The sequence below is a fragment of the Cryptotermes secundus genome, unplaced genomic scaffold (assembly GCF_002891405.2).
Source record: "Cryptotermes secundus unplaced genomic scaffold, Csec_1.0 scaffold682, whole genome shotgun sequence".
In the NCBI taxonomy this organism is placed as follows: domain Eukaryota; kingdom Metazoa; phylum Arthropoda; class Insecta; order Blattodea; family Kalotermitidae; genus Cryptotermes; species Cryptotermes secundus.
Genome location: NW_019730110.1, coordinates 1,489,523 through 1,509,618, shown reverse-complemented (window position 1 = coordinate 1,509,618; position 20,096 = coordinate 1,489,523). Strand labels below are relative to the sequence as shown.

The 20,096-nt window shown below is 39.2% G+C and overlaps 1 protein-coding gene across 1 annotated transcript; it reads right to left on the bottom strand.

The window, feature by feature from the left end:
* Positions 1 to 3,445: 3,445 nt before the first annotated feature.
* LOC111866217 (quinone oxidoreductase-like protein 1) lies at positions 3,446 to 16,129 on the bottom strand. Its single transcript, XM_023854960.2, has 8 exons — positions 15,891 to 16,129; positions 14,156 to 14,366; positions 12,464 to 12,532; positions 12,255 to 12,365; positions 11,653 to 11,903; positions 11,136 to 11,258; positions 8,355 to 8,506; positions 3,446 to 6,784 (listed from the first exon to the last, which is right to left on the bottom strand). Exons 1-8 carry the CDS (start codon positions 15,969 to 15,971, stop codon positions 6,688 to 6,690), a joined length of 1,095 nt encoding a protein of 364 aa, XP_023710728.1. The 5' UTR covers positions 15,972 to 16,129; the 3' UTR covers positions 3,446 to 6,687.
* Positions 16,130 to 20,096: the final 3,967 nt, after the last annotated feature.

Here is a 20,096-nt window from a genome sequence, read left to right as displayed (position 1 = left end):
GAACATGATGAATGAATGAATGTATGAGGGGCAAACCTTCTCGGCCCTTGAGCCACGACCTACAGTGCTTAAGAACATGATAGTATTATGGTTAGAAACTAAATTATTTTCAATTCTAAGGAAATCATTAAGATAAATAAGAAATAGAAAAGTCTGGTCAAGAATAATTTGCATTTTCAATACAATATAAAATTCCCATCCCTTGTAACTATGCTTACTGTATTGTTTCCACACAAGTTACAAGGTGTGTAAAAATGACGTGAATTATTTTGTACCCTTCAAGCAAATAGGCCAAGTAACTGCACTTGGAGTTACTTCCTATTGTAAGCTGCTGTGCTGCAAGCAGAATACCCATATGTACCTGTAAAATATTCTTAGAATATAAATTTTAAGTTCTTTATGCATTTACTGAGTATTTCACCCATAAAATATGATTTATTGACATCAATCCAACTATTTGGACCTATCTTACATGTGAGCTGGAAAATTCCTGTGGGTCTAAACTTGTATGTAATTATGTATACTAGCTACACTTTTTCAAGATAGGTCATCTGCTGAAACATGTCAATCTAGCTGAAGAAACACCATCAGAATATTGTACAAAAAATATACCAAAGTTAATGTTGTTTATTCCTATAATATATATACATGATTGATCTCATTTCATATCAAGTGATAACCTGAATTATTTAAAGTGAAAATATAAACATAGTAACATCATGTCTTTGTACAAATCACAAGTCTCCCTCCTATTCCCAACAAATCAAATGAATGCATACTGTGCTTGATTCACATTCCTCATGTCTTAAAAGGGGAAAACAGATTTCCATTCACCCAAATTACCCACAACACTACTAGTCATTCCTTTGTGTTCCCAGAATGTCTTGGGACCTTTCTGCAAACAGCCCTAACTGTAATGCCAAAGCCCAAACTATCCTGATACCTATCAGCTCAAACTGTGAAAGCCAAAGATCTCTACTCATTGCCTAGCCAGAGCCTGGGATCAACAAAGTGTATGACAGGATTCCTCTTCCTGTCCTATGGCACTTCCTGACAGTCTATTTAAGTGCTGCCTCTGTGAACAGCTGCAAGACAACATCCCAGCTACCAGTCTGTATCGTTTCTTGTTCAATGCCAGTAGGTACCTGAACATTTTCTGTGAAACTCCTTCAACGAAAAGCTGTGACTGCCTCATATTAATGTAAAACAGCTGCATGTTCAGACTTAATATGTACATTCAGAACTGTATCTCTTTATCTACAAAGGAAATTCAATAAGTAAAGGAATTTATTTCTATTTTATTAAATTCACAAAAGCTAAATGTATAGCACCATTTTTTGACGTAGTTTCCACTTCCTCAACACTTATTACATAAGAACACCGGCATCTTTCATGTGCTGAAAATCTGCATTCATGTAATGATCTGTTAGCAGTCCAAAAAAGGTGATAAAAACATAGGAAGATGTTCAGATTATACAGTGGGAGAAGTTCTGATTCAAATTCTGACAAAAAATAAAATCACTCCACATTGCATGTTAATGGGCTGACCTGGAAGAGAGATGTTGGGTCAGGTTTTGACTAACATCTGTAATGATGGCTTAGTAACACTGGATATTGCTAAATCAGGTTGAAACCTATATGTTACATAAATAGGCATGTAACCTCTGTATAGTGCGTTCTAAGATAAGTTTTTAAATTTGGTAACACTGTCATTACAATTGGGTTCCATGTGAATGGCATTTACATGGCATTTGAGGTCCATAATACCACTTACCGCATTATAAATATTCATACACTCAATTAAATTTTAATTCTCCATATATGGTAAAACACAATGTTGTAAGAATGTACTGGCAGAAACCATTAACACAAGAAAACAGTATAGCTTAAAAATTTTTAATCTTCAAGATTTGATTACGTTGTACAATTATTACGTAGATACACATATTATTTCATAAACATGTAATTACTTGTTTCCTTTTATATTCCTCTTTCATTTTGTCTAATACATTTATCTGTTTCTATCCTTTCCAGAATCCAGACCATAATTCCAACCCTTCCAAAATGTGAGCAGTCAAAAGACACTGAGCCCAGTAAAGTCTACTCCACACTCTGAAAAATATTCACCTCCTGGTTCTTGTACACATCTTTCCTCACCTACAAATATAAACTGTGCAGATGCACCAGAATGTGGAAACAAATGGACTCTGGATGTACCACAACAGTTCGCACTATCACCTTATGAATTTCATCTGGATATATATATATATACAATGCCTTCAGAGTGGCCTCCATAGTCTAGGGGTAATGTTCCCACCCCATGACTCAAGGTACGCGTGTTCAAACCCAGCGGAGGTCGTGGAATTTTTAAGGGCGGAAAAATTCAGGGAACAAGTCCTCCGGGAGGGACTTTAAGCCGTGGGTCCCATGTCGCAGATTTACTGCACATAAAAGATCCTCATGTCTCTAGGAGACCTCTGAGCAAAAAAGTTAGGCAAAGTTTCCCACCCAAGTAGTTTCCAATGCCTCCGGTAGATGGGGAAGTATCGGGTACCACTGCCAACCTTGCTGGTTGAACGGGGCTGACAGCGAGCACCAGTACCAGCAGGGTATGATGACTGGTAGAATATCAAAGGGGCATTCAGGAAACTACTATTACATAAATCATTGAACATCAATTTCAAAGTTGTCCAAAATTTTATATATAAAAATTTTAAATTAAGCTAAAATGTGGTGAGTTAAAATATTAATAAAATTCTTAATATTTAAAATTTTAAACTGCTAGGGTTCACGTCTTCATGCCTCTTCTATCAACGGGAGATTGGGTAGACTGCCGCCCTTGAAGTCTGGGCGGTGTTCTTTCTTCTTTATGTAGCTGGTTAAGAGTCCACATTTGTTGTTGAGCTGCTTCTCCTTTCATTGTTTGTTGAGGGAATCTGCCCATCTCCCATTGATAGAAGGGGCAGGGGCATGAAGACACGAACCTTAGCGTTTTAAGAATTTTATTAATGCTTTAACTCACCACATTTTTGCTTAATTTAAAATCTTTATATATAAAACTTTGGAGAAATTTGAACTTGATGTATTGCGATTTGACCACCTCTGTGGTATAGTGGTCAGAGTTCCTGCCTACAGATCCAGAGGTCCTGGGTTCGATACCCGGCGCTACCAGATTTTCCAAGTACTGGGTCTGGAATGGGGTCCACTCAGCCTCGTGAGGATAACTGAGGAGCTATTTCAAGGTCTATTTCCGGTCTAGAAAACCGAGATTAACGGCTGTGGGGATCTGTTGTGCTGACCACATGACACCCTCTCCGCAAAAGCTGACACTAACTTCACCGACAACTTTGCTCACTCGGTATAGTTCGCTTGCAGACTACAGGCCATGGAGTTTTTACTTTCTGTACTATGATTTATGTAACAGCAGTTTCCTCAAGTGTTTTCATTTGCCTTCTGAAGATGGTCAATAATTAACTGAAACATGTAAAGGCATCATATATATACTTTAAGTCACACTGTACCGTGTAGTTTAATCATTCTATAGTACTGACTAGAGTGACGGACCAGAATTAATAAAGTTAATTTATTCGGATAGTTTACTTCCACAATCTGAATTTATGAATGAGGTCACCGCCTTCAAGTCTTTCTGTTCTGGAACGGTTTTAAAAAAGTTTTTGATAAAATTGAGTTAACAAATACATATTTGTTCAGCAACATGTTTTTAATTAATACATTAAAATGAACAACATTAATGTGTCTTTTTACATATAGTTTACTACATATAAAGGATTAATGAGGATGGTTCAAGGTTGATCTGGACTTTAATTTTTTCCAAAAGATGTCATCACTGGAATAAGAAAACTTTCTTCATGGCAGATGGCTGAAACACTGCTCTCACCTCTTGACAAATGACAGCCACACAGTGCAAAAATTAATGTGTATCATTAAAAGAGCTTTCATCATAATGCTGCAGGCTAACAAATTTGCAAAAATAGGTCTGGGAAACTGCAACAGATCATTGCACTGCATTATAATGTGTGCCCATATACAACAGATTTCACAGTGAAAACACTGGCAACTTTCAGCTGAGAAATCATGAACCACCCTCTTTGCAGTTCAGAGTTATCCCCATAGGTTTTTAATTCTTTTTACCACTGAAGGAACACCTAGGAGGAAAGATATTCAGTGAACACGATGAACTTAAACATGGTGTCCAGAATTGGCTATGTGGTCATGCTATGTCTATGCTGTTGGCATCAGTACCTTGTCATGGTGATTGCAAAAATGTACCACTGCAGTAAGGGTTACAGTTAAGAGTTCCAGTTTGGTGATTCTGATAGATACGAAGTTTTTATTTTGTAAAAAATTACAATCCACGTCAATCTTGAACCACTGTCAATAAAAAGTAAGAGCATCCATAAAATTTGCATGTCTAACCACCTTGTTGCAAATTCACTTTCAAAGTGTAGTTTAAATATATTCTGCGTCATGGGTTGCCAGCCTTTCTGTAGGTGACAGGGGACTAGAACTTTATACCATACTTACTTCAAAGGAAGAAAACTCTGAATATGAGATGACACCCATCCCACCATACCTAAGAAACATGCCTGCACATAAAATGTGATTTTATGCATTAACTCCATACAGATATCACAATGTAAAACGTAAAAAGATACCAGATATTTTAAAACATATTCTACACTAAGCCAATTTATTCTTTCTGACGTTCCCAGTCCTTGATGATCCCAACATTAGCACCTTTGCTGTAAGACCCTTTTGTGGGGAAGTGCACCTTCAGATCCATAGCCTTGGCAGCTCTTCAGGCTAACTCTTTGTAGCTCATGGCTAAAATGCTTACATGCATTGTAGCTCAGGAAAATCAACCTGCTAAAAGTCTACAACATTTAAAAACATCAATACATTTTTTGCACATAAATTCAAGATGACAATTTTGTAATTCTAAAATAGGGAGAAAGCACTGCCTTCCATTTGGGTTCATACAATTTATAGTGGGCACTATACGAATATAAGAACATTTTTAAAGTATCCAGAAGAGAGAAGAAATGTGGGAAAATCCACAGTGAAATGCTGGAGTATGCAGAGGATGGTTTATGAGAGCTGAAAGTGAAGAGATGGAGGCTGAAGGTAAATAACAGAGAACAGGCATCTGTCACAAAAATGGCCAAGGCTCCTAGAGGACCGCCTCATGGCTAAGGAGTATTACATGAACCTGCTAAGGGGGGGGGGGAATTTGAGTCTTAAGATCATATATCAATACTACCTAAGCTATGGCATGGCCCAAAATGACACTATTATTTATGTCTGAATCATTCAGTGGAAGCAATATCTGGTTATTTCTTCCACCAGCACGAAGTCATGGTAATTCAATGAAGGGCAAATACAGTCATCAAGAAGTGAGTCTTAAATTCTTTAATTTTTATTTTCATCTTTAATATGATTCATACTTGGAGATAGTGACTCACTGAGCTAAGCTGATTAATACATACAAAAAGAAACAGTTTATCCTCAATGCAACCCCTTACAGAATGGAGTATTTATTTCTGGTGATAACATTCCACAATCTGAACATTAAATCTGCTTGAAACTGAAAAAAATTCACTTCATAATTTGAAAATCATGTTCTGAGATCATCAACAAACAGTTCATAAATTACAAACATTTTTAAACTCACATGTATCAAACTTCTTTGTCAGAACCAAGATGCCCACAAGTATACAGTTAGATGGTTGGCAATCAGCGATATAGGCATTAATGCTTCCGCAAAATGCAATGTGGGCCTAATAATGTATTTACCCAGATAGGAGTCAATTCTGAACCCAAGGAAACTGCCAATTATAAACCATGTCAGAGACTAAAATGTTATTTTATATATTAATTTCCTACATTTCATAGAAGCATATATGTGAACAACAATAAATATTGGAAAATGTGTTATACATCGCATTTGCTCAGCCAATTTCTTCTTCCCACATCCATTGGCTTCACCATCCTCATCATTCATGCTGCGATGTAACTTTGCAAAGAACTGGTGCGCTCAATTCACAGCTTTGGCAATACTCAGCCAGACTCGTGACAGATTGTGGCTCCTGACACTGAAACATACTTCTGACTCCATTGTACCACTTTTGGTGGCACTTCACACAAACTTGTTAACTCACAGCTCCTGATCTTGAAAGAATATGGTGTTTATCTTCCTCTCTCTCTCGCACTCTTCCTCCCCGCTACACACACACACACACACACACACACACTTACATATCTATCTTGCTATGCTCACAGCATGATACAGCACAAATGTTATACTACACCTTAAAACATCAACATGATAGAAGCCTAACACTTTTCATCCATTTCAGTAAATATGGTATTATCAAAGACAGAACTAGAAGGACATGTTGATGATGATGATAATTTAGACAACAAAATGTACAGTAGTTTCAAATGTTGTACGAATACTATTTTAGTCCCTCTTTTGTGTGAGATTTGAGGTACTGACTGCAAAGACTGCTGTCTTCTGGGAGGTAATGCTGTGTCTTCTCCATTTGCATTTGCAAACATTGCAGACATCCCCCCCCTTTTTTTAAATAAATACATTCAAAAAATGTTTTTGTTAAGTAGGTTTATACCCTGGATACCATTCATGAGAAAAATAAATAAATAAAATGCTCATACTGTCATAACCACCTTCCCTACTGCAACTTCTTCTAGAGCCTTGATGACCTCCAGAGCACCATCAAATGATACAGTGTGGTGGATGTTGGGGCTTCATGAAACAGAAAAATACAGTGCATTATAATGCAGGTTATCTTACGTATATTATCTCAGAGCATAAAGTAGCCCAGAAGATAACAGCATGAAATGAGATCTGAGACTCTCATGGTGGTGAATATCAAGATCACAACCTTCTGGGATATGACACCGTACTTTGATGGAAAGATACGAACATTCTGGGGGAACCTGCTGACTCCATCTTCAAGTGGAGTACCCAGAATCTCACACCCCAGAAGACAGTGACCTACATATTCAGTGGATGTTTGAAAACTGGATCAACAAGTTGAAGTATGCCTTCATTGTGATGACTGTCACTCTGAATATGTCTAAAAGCACTTAAAGTATAGGATTTAGGACCACTATAGGTTACTTTGTATTTCAGACTACTTTATGCTCGGTCACACTGTATGCTACATATTACTACAACTATTCTCAATGTTTTGTATCTTGCGAACAAACATCCATTTTGTGTAAAAAAAAAAAAAAGTCGAACTTCCATTTTGGTACTGACATTCTGGAATTACAATTTCATTGAATATGCAGAACATGAACTGGAAAAGTTCTGAAAAGAGTCTGTTACAATAAACATATAACAATATACTAGAGGCAAAGGTCAACGGGATACCGAGTGACAACATTATAGTTTTATGCTGCTATCTTCTGGTTCTGTTCAGAATTAATTGAGATTACTGTTGCATTCAGTTGTCACGAAAACGATAAACACTGGCCTGCTTAGACTAATAAATAATATATGGAATGAGTGTTTGAATCATAAAATTTTATCTGACAATTTAATAATAAATGCTATGTGGTAATTCTTAGTCACATAATACATGGAACTACAGAGGGCAGATGGTGTGAGCATGAAGACTTACTGAGTACAGAGAACTGAGATAAAAAATGACCTTACATCAACTCATATGGTGACCACTAGACCACAGATGTGGTCATCACCCATATGAATTTAATTTTGAATTGTTACTGCTCTTCCCAGTTACTGAAATCTGTAACATTTTCAGAAAACTGTTAGCTACTTTTACATTATGATTTCACAACGAATTCTGGTAAAGAGACATGAATTTCAACCCGTTTTCTCTACCATTGACTTCTGGCACTCTCCTCATTAGTATCTAACACAGCTTCTGCGTTTTCCTTGATGAGATTTATCTTCTTGCCCAATAAACTAACAACATCAATGGAAACAACAAGCTGATGTGCCACATTCTGTTTATATATCTCCTGGTTTTCGTGGCCATTCCTAATGGGGCATCCTAAAGCAACAGTGAAAAGAACTGTGATGAAGAACTTTCTTTCAAACCATTCTGAACAGGAAATATATTAGATAAATGTTTATGTATATGAAGACTTAGGTACAGGTTTCACTAAAACATACTTCAATTAAACCAACATGCTTCATGGTTATATCAAATTATATATGCATGTTACACAACAATTCTTTTAACTGAATCACAGACATATAAGGGCTTCAAACAATAACAAATGGGTACATCATATCACATCCTCTGTGTATGAAAAAAAAAAAAAAAAAAATGAAATCTCACCGGATAGTTTTTGTAGCAACTTTTTCCATTATATCCATAAGTATATGCTGATACCTTCCCTGCTGAGCACTGGACAACATCCATGCGTGTTCAAAGAGAAATCCCAAGCTGGCACATCGCAAATACATGAGGCGGGAATTTGGAGGGTCCAGCTAGAAAACAGAAAGTTAGGACATGTAGGCATAGTGTAACGATTCTGGAATGCATGTTCCGATTGGTTCAATTACCACAAGAACCACAGAACTTGTGTAAGAAGTGCACGGGGCATGAAACGTGTAAAGTAAAGTAAAAGTAAAGGTATCCCTGTAAAAGGCCATGGAGGCACGTAGGGTTGTGAGACGTCGAAGGTCCCACATTTTCTAGACAATCGGCTCACAGATGGCAGTAAGGTTACGAGCCAGCCGCTCTTTAGCTCCCAGGAAAATTTCTGGTACTCATTTCTGTTAGGGGCTGACTCGACCCCTGGGCCACAGTGCGGCTGGAAGGATTAGGTAAATTGAAAAAAAAATCCAATGACCTCGTTGGGATTCGATCCTGCGACCTTCCGACTTGTAGCATAGTCCTTCGACCAACTATGCTACCACATGCCCCTGGCATGTATTTCATTCTTATAAGCCAAGTCAGAATTCAAGAAATGCTGCATAATGTTCCATGACCTGAGTTTTTATCCAGAACATTTTTCATTTTTTGACACCATTTTACCAATGTTCCCTGACACTTTCTCCAAATCACTGGCTATTTTTTTCACCAGAGTGAGCAAATCTTCTAGCATTGCTCCTTTCTCCTGTAAGCATTTGATTCCTTCCGTCAAGGAACTGAAATTTGCCTTTATGAAGGCCAGCTGTCCTTCCATTTCGATGCATGAGAACTATTCCTGAGCAGCTTCAATTGCCCTCACATCCTCCGTCTTCAGTGAATCTACAATATTTTTCACTACCTGAAAATGATCGCAATAGTAAACTGCTGCATCAGTCCACGTTCCCCACCTTGTGAGACGGGTTCTGGGGGCAGTGGAACACCAGGAGCCATAGACTTAAAATGCATTTTATGAGCTGGAGCCTTGACGAAAATCTTCTTCATTCTCGACACGAGAGCATCCACTTGAGGCAATCTTGATCTCATTTCCTCCATCACTCTATGCAGTGCATGAGCTAGGCAAGTAACGTGCACCAATTTCGTATAAAACGTCTTTATTGACTTGCCTGCTTTTACAATATATGGGGATGCATCAGTCACAAAAAGCAAGACGTCGTCGTGTCGTATACCCTCTGGCCACAGTAGAAACATCGACCTGTCGAAGAGTTTACAAACTGTGGAATGATTAACGGATTCTAGCACCTCACTCGTAAGCAGAAACACTTCACCTGGTCCACCAATTTCCAAGGTTCCAATGATGACGTTTGCCACGTAGCGAGCCTCCGTATTGCAGGTCTCATCAATAGAAACGAAAATCTTCATCGCATGCACTTTATTCCTAATCATTTCCAGGATATTGTTATAGCACTTGGAAAGGTAGTTCTTCCTGAGTATGGATTCATCTGGGATGGAACAACCGCAGTTTACTTCCAGAAAATTTTTCAGTTTTCCATTGTTCAGAGCCAAAAACGGAATATCTGTAGATGCCAGAGCATCACACAGATCTCTGAAAAGATCCGATGACTTATTTCCACTTCCAGATGAACACTGTTGCAGTAACATTTGAACAGGCTTCGTTTTGTTCGAAATTTGCACTGCTCGTATATGCTTCTTGCACCATAAATTTTTTCTGCCACTACTTTTGTCACACATCTTGCAGTATAAAATGTCACCATCAGTTGAAAATGTGTCATCTCCAAACTCAGCTACAAATTGCTTTAAATGACACGATTTAGTTGGCTTTGCTTTTGGCACTGCGATAAAATTAATCACTCTAGCACAACACAGAACTGAACTTTTCTCACCAAGAACCTTTCGTCAACTGTATCTTTATCTGTATGGTCAAGGGCGAGGAACCAAAGACAGAAGGAGTTTTATTGAACAACAATGTCATATGAAGCAAGAGATTCCAACTAGAAATATGTGTAACTGAGCAAATTGCTTTGTACAAAGAGCTGCAGTGTGAGTAGTCATCAACGTACCGTTTTATGATATGTATTGTCAGCACTTCCGCGAAACGAACGGAAAGGACAGGCCAGGATTACAACCTATTATTGTATACTATGGCCTTTGTAGAGCGCTTAGGAGAAAGAGAAAGAACACTTTTCATCCATATGCATTCAAGGACTTTTTTAACAGAATACACCAATAGTTTTTTTTTTACTTTCAACCAGTTGAGTCTTCTTCCAATAAACTGAGAGATACAGGGCCCTGGGGACGATACATGTGTGGATACTGAATTTTGTAAACTAACTGAATGGAGTTGAGTACTTCATGAGAAGCTAACAGTTGCTGAGCACTCAAGAAATCCCCCACAATTAGAGCACTCAAGGGTTCATTAGTACCTTCAAAAGAGCCATCCACTGGTTCCAGGTTTAACATTTTGTACCATGATGGCTTTTTACAGTAGTTGTTAGCCCCCCCCAACAAAATACAATCTTGAAGTCCACCCACTGCCAGATGTCTGTTTATTCAATATGCTCGAAGAATGTTTAAATAAGAATAATTTCATCGAAATATGATCACAGAAAGATAATTTGTGCATTCATTTCTTCTCTGCTGCATCACTTACTACACGAATACCAGACCTAATACTTGACATTTATATAAAATTAAATTAATATATATATATTTGGCGATACCCACCTGCAAATTGGCCTTCGATGTGACCCACCTGCCCCCAACAGCTAAACACGAAATTATATCGTGTTTTGAGGGCAACAGATTGCGAGAGTTTTCTAATCTGTTATCATCATAAATACTGGAGCTCTGTAAAGAATAAAGTACGCATACACTCATTATCTCCACGGACTGCAGCCCTTGCTGAGAAACCATAACATGAGTCACTTGCCTAGTCAAGAAATGTTCAAATGTTCATTACAATCTTCAAAAGAGCCCATAATCAGTCACCATCTAATCCACACACTCACATCCTATTCCTCTAAGATCCATTTTAATATCATCCTACAATCTAAACCATAGTTTTCTAACCAGTTTCTTCTTTCAGGGTTTACAATTAAAATTTCACATCCAGTTCTCATTTCTTACATGCATGCTACATACACCATCCACCTTATTCTCCTTTATTGAATCTTAATAGTAGTCCAGCTCATTGCTATACCAACTGTGATACCACAGGAGGTTTTAAATTATGCCACTGTACCTGTGGGTACTGAGCTACACCCTGATCCACAATAATGTCCACTCCAAGATTTCCGGTCTCCAGCATTGCTACAGATTTTAGTGATAAATTCTTCTGGTTCAATTCAATTATATGAGCAAGTTCTGCTTCCATGATCTGAAGGTAACGTTTTTCATCATCTGAAGAGGAAGTTGTTAACACTTTGGCTCCCCAGTGATGTGCTAATTGTATGCAGATGCTACCAAAAGAAGATGCACCATCCAGCACGATCACTGAAAAAGAAGCATACGTATCTCTGCAGTCACCCTACGTACAATTCAGTATTTGAAATCAATGACAGCTGACAAAGGATATGAAACTGTTAGGCCAGAAAATTGTTAACGGGTCAAAGCATGGGACAGAAACTTCTTGCATACAGTCCTATCATGTGAAGTGTAAAAACTTCAGAAACTATGAAATTCATATCATCAACAGAATGGTCTACAACAACTCCAGTATTTCCAAACAGAAATGTACTTCTGTATACCACATTTTTACCAGCAGAAAAATATCTTTCCTTGTACTACCCAGAAGCTTCAAATCTCGTGGGTTCAGACTTCTCATAAGAAAAACTGCAACCTCACCCGTGTCACCCGAACTAAGCCTTCCCAGGTAATGCAGAGCTGTGTATGCTTTCACAGAATCTCCTATACACCCTGCAGCATCCACAAAACTCACTCCGCTTGGCTTTATAACTGCAAAACAGACAAATTATATGAACTATCTGTAAGACACACAAACATACAGAATATTAACAAAGAACACTGGAGTATTACATTGTTCTAGTACTCACCTACATCAAATTCTTGAAGCACGACATAGTCTGCACATCCAGACTGTCCATAGTCAAGAGGAATGATTCCTACATCAGAGAAGAACACATGAACTGAGCAAGCAGTCTAACAATTTGCAAGGAAATGCTAAAGTTGTCCCTGTGCTTAACTAACTAAACATTATGCCATGGAGACATATGGGGAAGAGGAGGTGTAGCTCCATCACTCTTCATTCTGTCACTAAATGGAGGTGAGTAAAAATATGTAAGAGGTACATAAACTGTAATTCTGAAGGATAATCAACATCTTTTGTTAGTCACAGTAGCCGAGCGGTCTAAGGCATGTACTGTCACTCACTTAGAAGCCGGGATCGTGGGTTCGAATCCCACACAAGGCATGGTTGTTTGGTATGTGTATGTGTTTATTTTGTGCTTTTAGGTAGAGACCTTGTGATGACCTGATCACCCATCCAAGGAGTCCTACCGTCTGTAAAATGATGATGAAACTGAGAAATCAGCCCTATGCTGCAAAGTGGGAGCAAGAGGAGAGAGGGAAATAGTTAATAATTTTACTCGGAACACTTTTCAGTACAGGATCTGAAGTCCTCATGGCAGCGACTATGAAAATTAATGTCTTGTGGGATGGCACTAACTTTGCCGATAAGCGGCAGTCGCTCAGTCGGTATAGTTCGCTTGCAGACTTTTTTTTTGTGGGATACAAAGCCGTGTAATATGTAGTATGATAAATGGGGGGGGGAGGTTGAAAAGTAGAGGAGAAAAAGATACACCAAATAAATAGGGTGTGGAGGAAGAAGGCCCTAAACACTGATAGGTATTGATCCAAAGAGTATAGAAGGAAAATAAAGAAGCAGAAAATTAGATAAACAGAAGATATGAAGAACAAATTAGCTAAACGGAACATAGGAAGAGGTCATATATATGGCAAGACAAGTAACATAGATCATTATGTCATCATTAGAAAATGACTGCATTCTCTTTACAGCATCCGACAGGAACCAAAACTGGCATATCTGAGATCTTGTTGAACTCAAATTAATCCTCTTCTGTAAAGTTGCCTCCTCAAGGTATGACACCCCAGTGACTAGCCAGCTTACTAAAACAGTCAGAATGACAGGATTTGCGTGTGGATGTAGGTTAAAATATCTCCACCATAGTCTTGTGAGGTGATGAAATGGAGAACCTGGAGCCTAGGGCCATAACTGGGTCATCCTGTCACTGGCGAACACATATACAGGGACCTGGTTCTCCAGGTTGGAGGGTTGGATGCAAGGCTGATGACCTTGCTCTGCAGAAAAATTACATTTATAAAATCCAATCCAAAGAAGTGAAAACCAGATGGTCGAATTCACGACGAAGCAGACAAGGCTCAAAAAGGGCTGTTTAGGTGGTGGCGATGATGATGATAATGATGATGAGGACAACAATGATGACAAGATTTGCCTGAAAAATCCAGGAGCTAAATTTGAATTTTGTAATCTGAAGATCACAACTTGAGATGGCATATATATAGCTTGGTAGCATCTGTAACTAGCATTCGGAGATCAAGGTTGTGTCTAGGACAGTTAGGTTCTAATGAACTGGCAACACCTACAAAACTATACAGTGTCATAACACAGAATACAACAATCTTAATTCTCGGCATCATAAGAACCTCAAACCTCAGTGGATAGAATGTTGCCAATTCCTGCTTACCCACAACATGGTCCCCTTTGGACAAAGTGGTAACATCCTCCCCTGTCTCGACCACAATTCCTGCCACATCATGTCCTGCACCTACATTTAAGTTCTTGTTGCCCTTTGACAAAATGTGACACAATGTTGTGGGTTCGACTCTGGAGACTGACAACCCACAGGCCTTCACTTGAATTAACACACCATTTCTACCCAATTCAGGAAATTCCACCTATAAACACATAAGACAACAGATCAGCATGACATCAAGATCAGATTTCTTCAATTGGACTCACAGCAAGAAAGTCTTTGTCTTTCATATAGAGATATAGCTTAAAACAGCAAGCCAATATGGTACACCCCAACACCAAAATGAATTAGTTTTGTTTCACCTAAAATTACAGTCTGTAAAAACTATTCGGCTCATCCCAAATGGAAATGGCCCAACTCCCATCATAAAAAGGCAAATCGCTCTGAAGTAGTAACCCAGTAATTTTCAATGTAAAATCAGTATTTTTCACTCCCTCTTCTTAAATCACATTATGATCTCTGAGGTGTATCCACATGTTCCCATCTCTTTACCCTGGTATGGGGGCACGCGGTGGCGTAATGGTTGAGGCACTATGCTACAAGCAGGAAGGTCATGGGTTCAATTCCTGATGAGGTGGATTTTTTCAGTTGACCTAATCCTTTCAGCCACACTATGGCCCTGGGGTCAACTCAGCATCTAACAGAAATGAGTACCAGCAATCTTCCTGGGGTGTAAAGGGCGGCCAGCTCATAAGGCTGTTAACCTCACCGCCATCTGTGAGCCGATTGTCTAGACGATCTGAGAGCCTCGACATCCCACAACCCTATGGGCCTTCATGGCCTTTTACAGCGATAGCTTTACCTTTTACCTTGGTGTGTGCGGGTATGTGTTTATTGAAATTATCTTGAAAACAGCTTCTACAAAGGTTTATCATTCTGTCTCAGAATTTTCTGGCAACATGGGCCCTCCACATTGAATTCAAAAAACGTATTTTTTAAATATCACCATACATTAATTACAGAAGTCCCTATACCTGCTGCCAACAGCGTATTTAATAGTTTCTTATCCAGTAATCGCTATCTTTTCCATCATAATTCATTTGAACACTACAATTTTTCTCATGTGGTATTTTCTCACGCTGGCGAAAAAGTTTACAGGCGTTCTTTTATGTTTTTAATAACAAAAAGTCAAACGATACATTTCTTATTCCTTCTCCCTCAAAATTTCGTTGTTGTCATTTATATGGTATTAAAATAAAGACAGCGACATGATTCTACTGCCAAAAAGGTCGGCTAAAAATAGGCTAAAACAACGCTTTCGTTTTTCTCCCCACTTATCATACCTGTTTTACATTTCACGACACGCAACCCCAACCCCCTGGCGGCCATGCTCCGCCCGCTCCGCCCTGTATGAGGTCAAGGCTAGGGTGTATTGATGATGAATACTGAACTGACTGGCGAGTGCAATTTATCTGCCTCCGGCTGAAAACCATGGACATAACAGACATAACGTTTATAACCCGCCACCCTAACTTACCGTTACTTTCAATTTTAACCGTCGACAACCTTCGAAGGCGCGAGGTACAACTACCGAAATGTCACTGTGCTTTCCGAGATCTCTCTCACACGAACAACGTTTACTAATTTACCAACAGTACTACGTCGCTTTCGGCAATTTCATACATTTTGTACATGCACAGCATATTATAGCATACCACATACTTACTTCACGTGATAACACCTGGCCAGAATTACATCCTTTGCCAAAATCCACAAAAATCGATTTTGCAGTGCGTCTTCGAGACATTTTGCACAGAATAATTCTCAGACACGTTCAAAAAACATACTACTATTGGCATGTCAACAAATACGAAAGATTAAATACCCAAATGCATTCACCATTATCACTATTACACCACTTTTACCGCGCAAGCCTCTCCATTCTACCATTACATGGTACGGTGACGACGGTGACAGTGGTGACGACAGTAACTGCAGGGAGCACGGATCAACCCTGGCAGAGAGCGCAGAGCGCGCAGAGAGCGCAGAGAGTATGGCTTATGACGTAAGCAGTGAGCGTCTCCAAGCGTGCGGTCTCCAACACAGTGCGCTATCTATATACAAATCTTCAAACTATATCTTCGTTAAGCCGCGATGGCTGAGGCAACGGCTAACTGCTGCGGTCTGGACGAACTGTTGTCTATTCACGATTGGGAAAGCGACTGTCTTGGACTATTGAAGGTACTATTCCCCCATTTGTTTGGAGAGACTAAGAGAAATCGCGAAAGGCCTCAGACAGGATACCAGCGTGACAGCCGAGATTCAAACCGAGCACCTCCCGAATAAAGTCACACCAACATGCTTGGTGATTCCTGGCAGCGGTGGTATGATTTTCCTCTTCATCATTACATGCAGAGAATAAACTTCCGAGTTCAATACTAACAGGGAACTTCTGAACCAGATGACTGACTATCAGCTTGTTAATTACGGCACTACTCCAGCTGCTGGGTTGGTTCTGTGAGAGGCGTTGCCCTAGTTAAGGAAAATCACATAATTTTACGATACACACACGAACACTCGGACCAGTGCCGGCAGCTCTCATACTCGTAGTTAATATCATAATGCTGGGTCTTAATTGTCTGGCTTTAATGGTGGCCCTGACTGCTGAGCAATTTAGGAGTAAGCTTTTAATTAAATCAAATGCTTGAAATATATATACAGGAGTTTTTTTTTCTTTCTTGCGCTAGTACAGGGAGGATTTTTACTTTGTTGATCGGTTCCACGGCTCTGCGCTTCACGGCTGCCGGTGCTCTGCTTCATGCGAGTAGCATAAGAATTTTGCCGATGACTCAGCCGATAACGTTCGGAATGAAGTGTTCTTATCTTTGTGTATTTGTGTATCCCTGCAAGAGAAACCACGTTTCATCAGAAAAGAATGCCAATTGCAGATCGATCTCACCTTAGACCACAGACTGTAGAAACCAACTGTAAAAACGAACCCTGCTAGCTGGATCGCGCGGCTGCAAGGCGCGGGTTTAATGTCGTTTAACGCCGGTCTTGCACTAGACTTTGACACTCCAGTCTCTTGAGCTAGACGTTTCGGTGATTTTCTAAGTGTATGTCACCTAACTTATCCTCAGTAAACACTCGGCACTTATGTTTTTGTTTCTTGTGTATTAAGAGAACAAACGGCTAATGGAGCTCATAACTGCTGTATACTGCTGACAAATCATAAACAAACTCCCACGCATGAATCGTACTGCTCGCCTTGAAACATAATGCCGTCAAGCGGTCCACATGTTACTTCCTTTCATTCCAAATCTTATCGGCCATTATGCATGCTGATTCATCCGCATAATTTGTATGCGCCTTGTAGCAAATGGCGCACCGGTCACCTTGAACCGGTCAACAAAATCTGTATATTAAAACGTTGCTCGCAAGGTCAGAGCACTGGACGTGTGCGGTTTCACTGATTTGACTGAACGATATCTTACATTTTCATTCAAATTTTCGGGCAATAAATTAAATGGCCTGCATCCCTCTTCACACATGTACCCACAGAAGTAACTTCAGTCTTTAACCCTTAAAACGTTGGCAAAAAATGAACTCAATACAAGACACTTAAGGAATTCATCGATGTGTCAGATTTGGGTTGCATAGTTTGAATGCGAAAATATGTAGATCTAACAGCAAATTAAATTGTGACTATGTTATTGTTCGCTGATTTCTTGAGATGATCGTTAACAACAAGGACTAGCCCCATTTTTGTTCCGTTCTGGCTTCATTAAATTTGTTCCCGTAGTTTCTTCCTAGCTGTTTAACTGCATGGCATAATCTCGAACCAGTTGAGACGGTGTCAGGCGTTCTCAGCATGTGATCTCTCCAGCCTGCTATGCTGTACACAACTCAATTGTTTCACAAATTCTACGGGCTTCAACTTTCAATCTTGATTTCTTTTCTTCGCTTCCAATTTAAAAGTGTGTCGCAAAACATGTCACTGTTATTTTGTCGGAAGGTAAACGGAATTGTCACTAATCTCTTCTGCGGCTGTGAGCGCCACGTCCTAGGTAATTAATGATTTTACTAGAACCAGAAATTCAACAGTTACAGCTATTCATAATTGTGAAATTAAGAAAAATTCTTCTTCAGAAAATAGAACCGCTTCTTATACTCTCGCACACGTCAACGTAAAAAATTCAAAGTTAAATGGTTTGTCGACTTTAGTAATACTGTTGAAAAATACGACAAAGGATATCTGTTTTTACTGCTTAAAGAATATCAAACACATTTGAAATATTCGTAGGTCACAACTTGACCTTGCTGATTCATTATTCACAACAAACTCAACATTCATGCGCACAAGAAAAACGTTGTGAGGCATATAAAGCGGAAGACGCAAACAAATGATTGGGAGAAAGCGCACAGCTTGATCTGTCAGTACATATGTACCCAGCAGCAAGAGACTGCACAGAAACTCAGAAATATCTTTTCGGTTTCTTCTGCATCGGCACCCTTCAGAAGGATTCATATATCACTTGGAATGTATCTATCATATTACGAACAGTCTGCTTTTTGTTTGGGAAAGTTCTCTGTTGAATTGCGTAGTACAATAAGGTTCCCAGGCACGAGGAGAAAGTTACGAGATTCCTCCGGTATCTTCTCCAATACAATCGTAATACTAATGTGAAATAAACAATTAGATATCCTTGGAGTAAACATTTACACCTATTTTTCCAAGACGTATGTGTAAAGTGTATAGAAAGAAACTCTTTTTTATTCTTTTTTTTTCTAATACTACAAAAATATTACTTTTTAGCATCACACTGAACCTCGCCGTGTGAACGGATTATAGGAATTTGAAGTTACGATAGGAGGTTATGCAATCCACTAACAGTATTTTATTGGTTTTATTCGTCATTTCCGTCTCATAAATTCGTAAGAATGCGAAAGGAAAGTTGTCCCTGTGTTTAATTGAGCGTCAAGGCACGAAGACGTACGGAGGTATAGCTCCACACACACACACACCAACACACACTGGCAACCGGAATACACGTAACCAATATACCACACAAAATGTACATCTCTGCTAAAACCAGAAAACAGAACGCAAGAAAGAAGAATATTATGACACACAGTACAATATTTAATATCATAAAAAAATAAAATAATAAAGAATTTAAATTTTAACAGGTGCCATATTGCTTTTCGCCACCCTCTGTGGGCCGATTGTCTATAGAAAATGTGGGAGCCTAGATGTCTCTACAACCCTATGGGCCTCCACGGCCTGTTACAAGGATAGCTTTAACTGTTTCTTTACCACACTGGTTTAAAAATAAACTTTTGGGACGTACAAGCCTCACGGGCTATATAATACAGTAGTACAGTATAACAATTTACGTGAATCATGATATATAGCTGATGTTGGTGCTGCATGGGCAAAGCATGTCACTGAATTTACACAAAAACATGGGCAAAGTGGTGAATCGAAAAACAACATATGAAGCTACAATGAAGACTGTATTGTTGATGTGCTCGTTTGTGTGCGTGTGTGTATATTAAGTTATCAAGGACACTAGTTAGCGCAGTCAGTATAACAATGGACTACGGGCTAGTTCTTCCGAGGGGTTGGAGTTCAAGTCCCGGTAAGGTCAGGAATTTTCACTACTCCACGTCGTCCAGACCGGCTCTGGGGCCCTCCCAGCCTCCTATCCAATTCGTATCGGCATCTCTTTCCTCGGGGGTAAAACCGCCGTGGCGTGAAGGTGACCACTCACCTCAAACTAGCGCCGAGGTCAAGAAAACGTGGATCTATACATCCACCCCCATACGCCTTCATGGCATAGTGCTTAATTAGTTAAGCACATAGATAACTTTACCTCTATCCACTGATCAATTAGTGCAGCATGATGTTTAAATATAGCTCCACAGTTTG

Coding starts and splice junctions, on each gene's coding strand:
- LOC111866217 (XM_023854960.2), bottom strand. CDS start 15,971: ATGTCTCGAAGACGCACTGCAAAATCGATTTTTGTGGATTTTGGCAAA. Junction 14,367..15,890: donor GCCAGGTGTTATCACGTGAA/GTAAGTATGTGG, acceptor ATGTGTTTATAG/GTGGAATTTCCTGAATTGGG. Junction 12,366..12,463: donor GCTTCAAGAATTTGATGTAG/GTGAGTACTAGA, acceptor TCTGTTTTGCAG/TTATAAAGCCAAGCGGAGTG.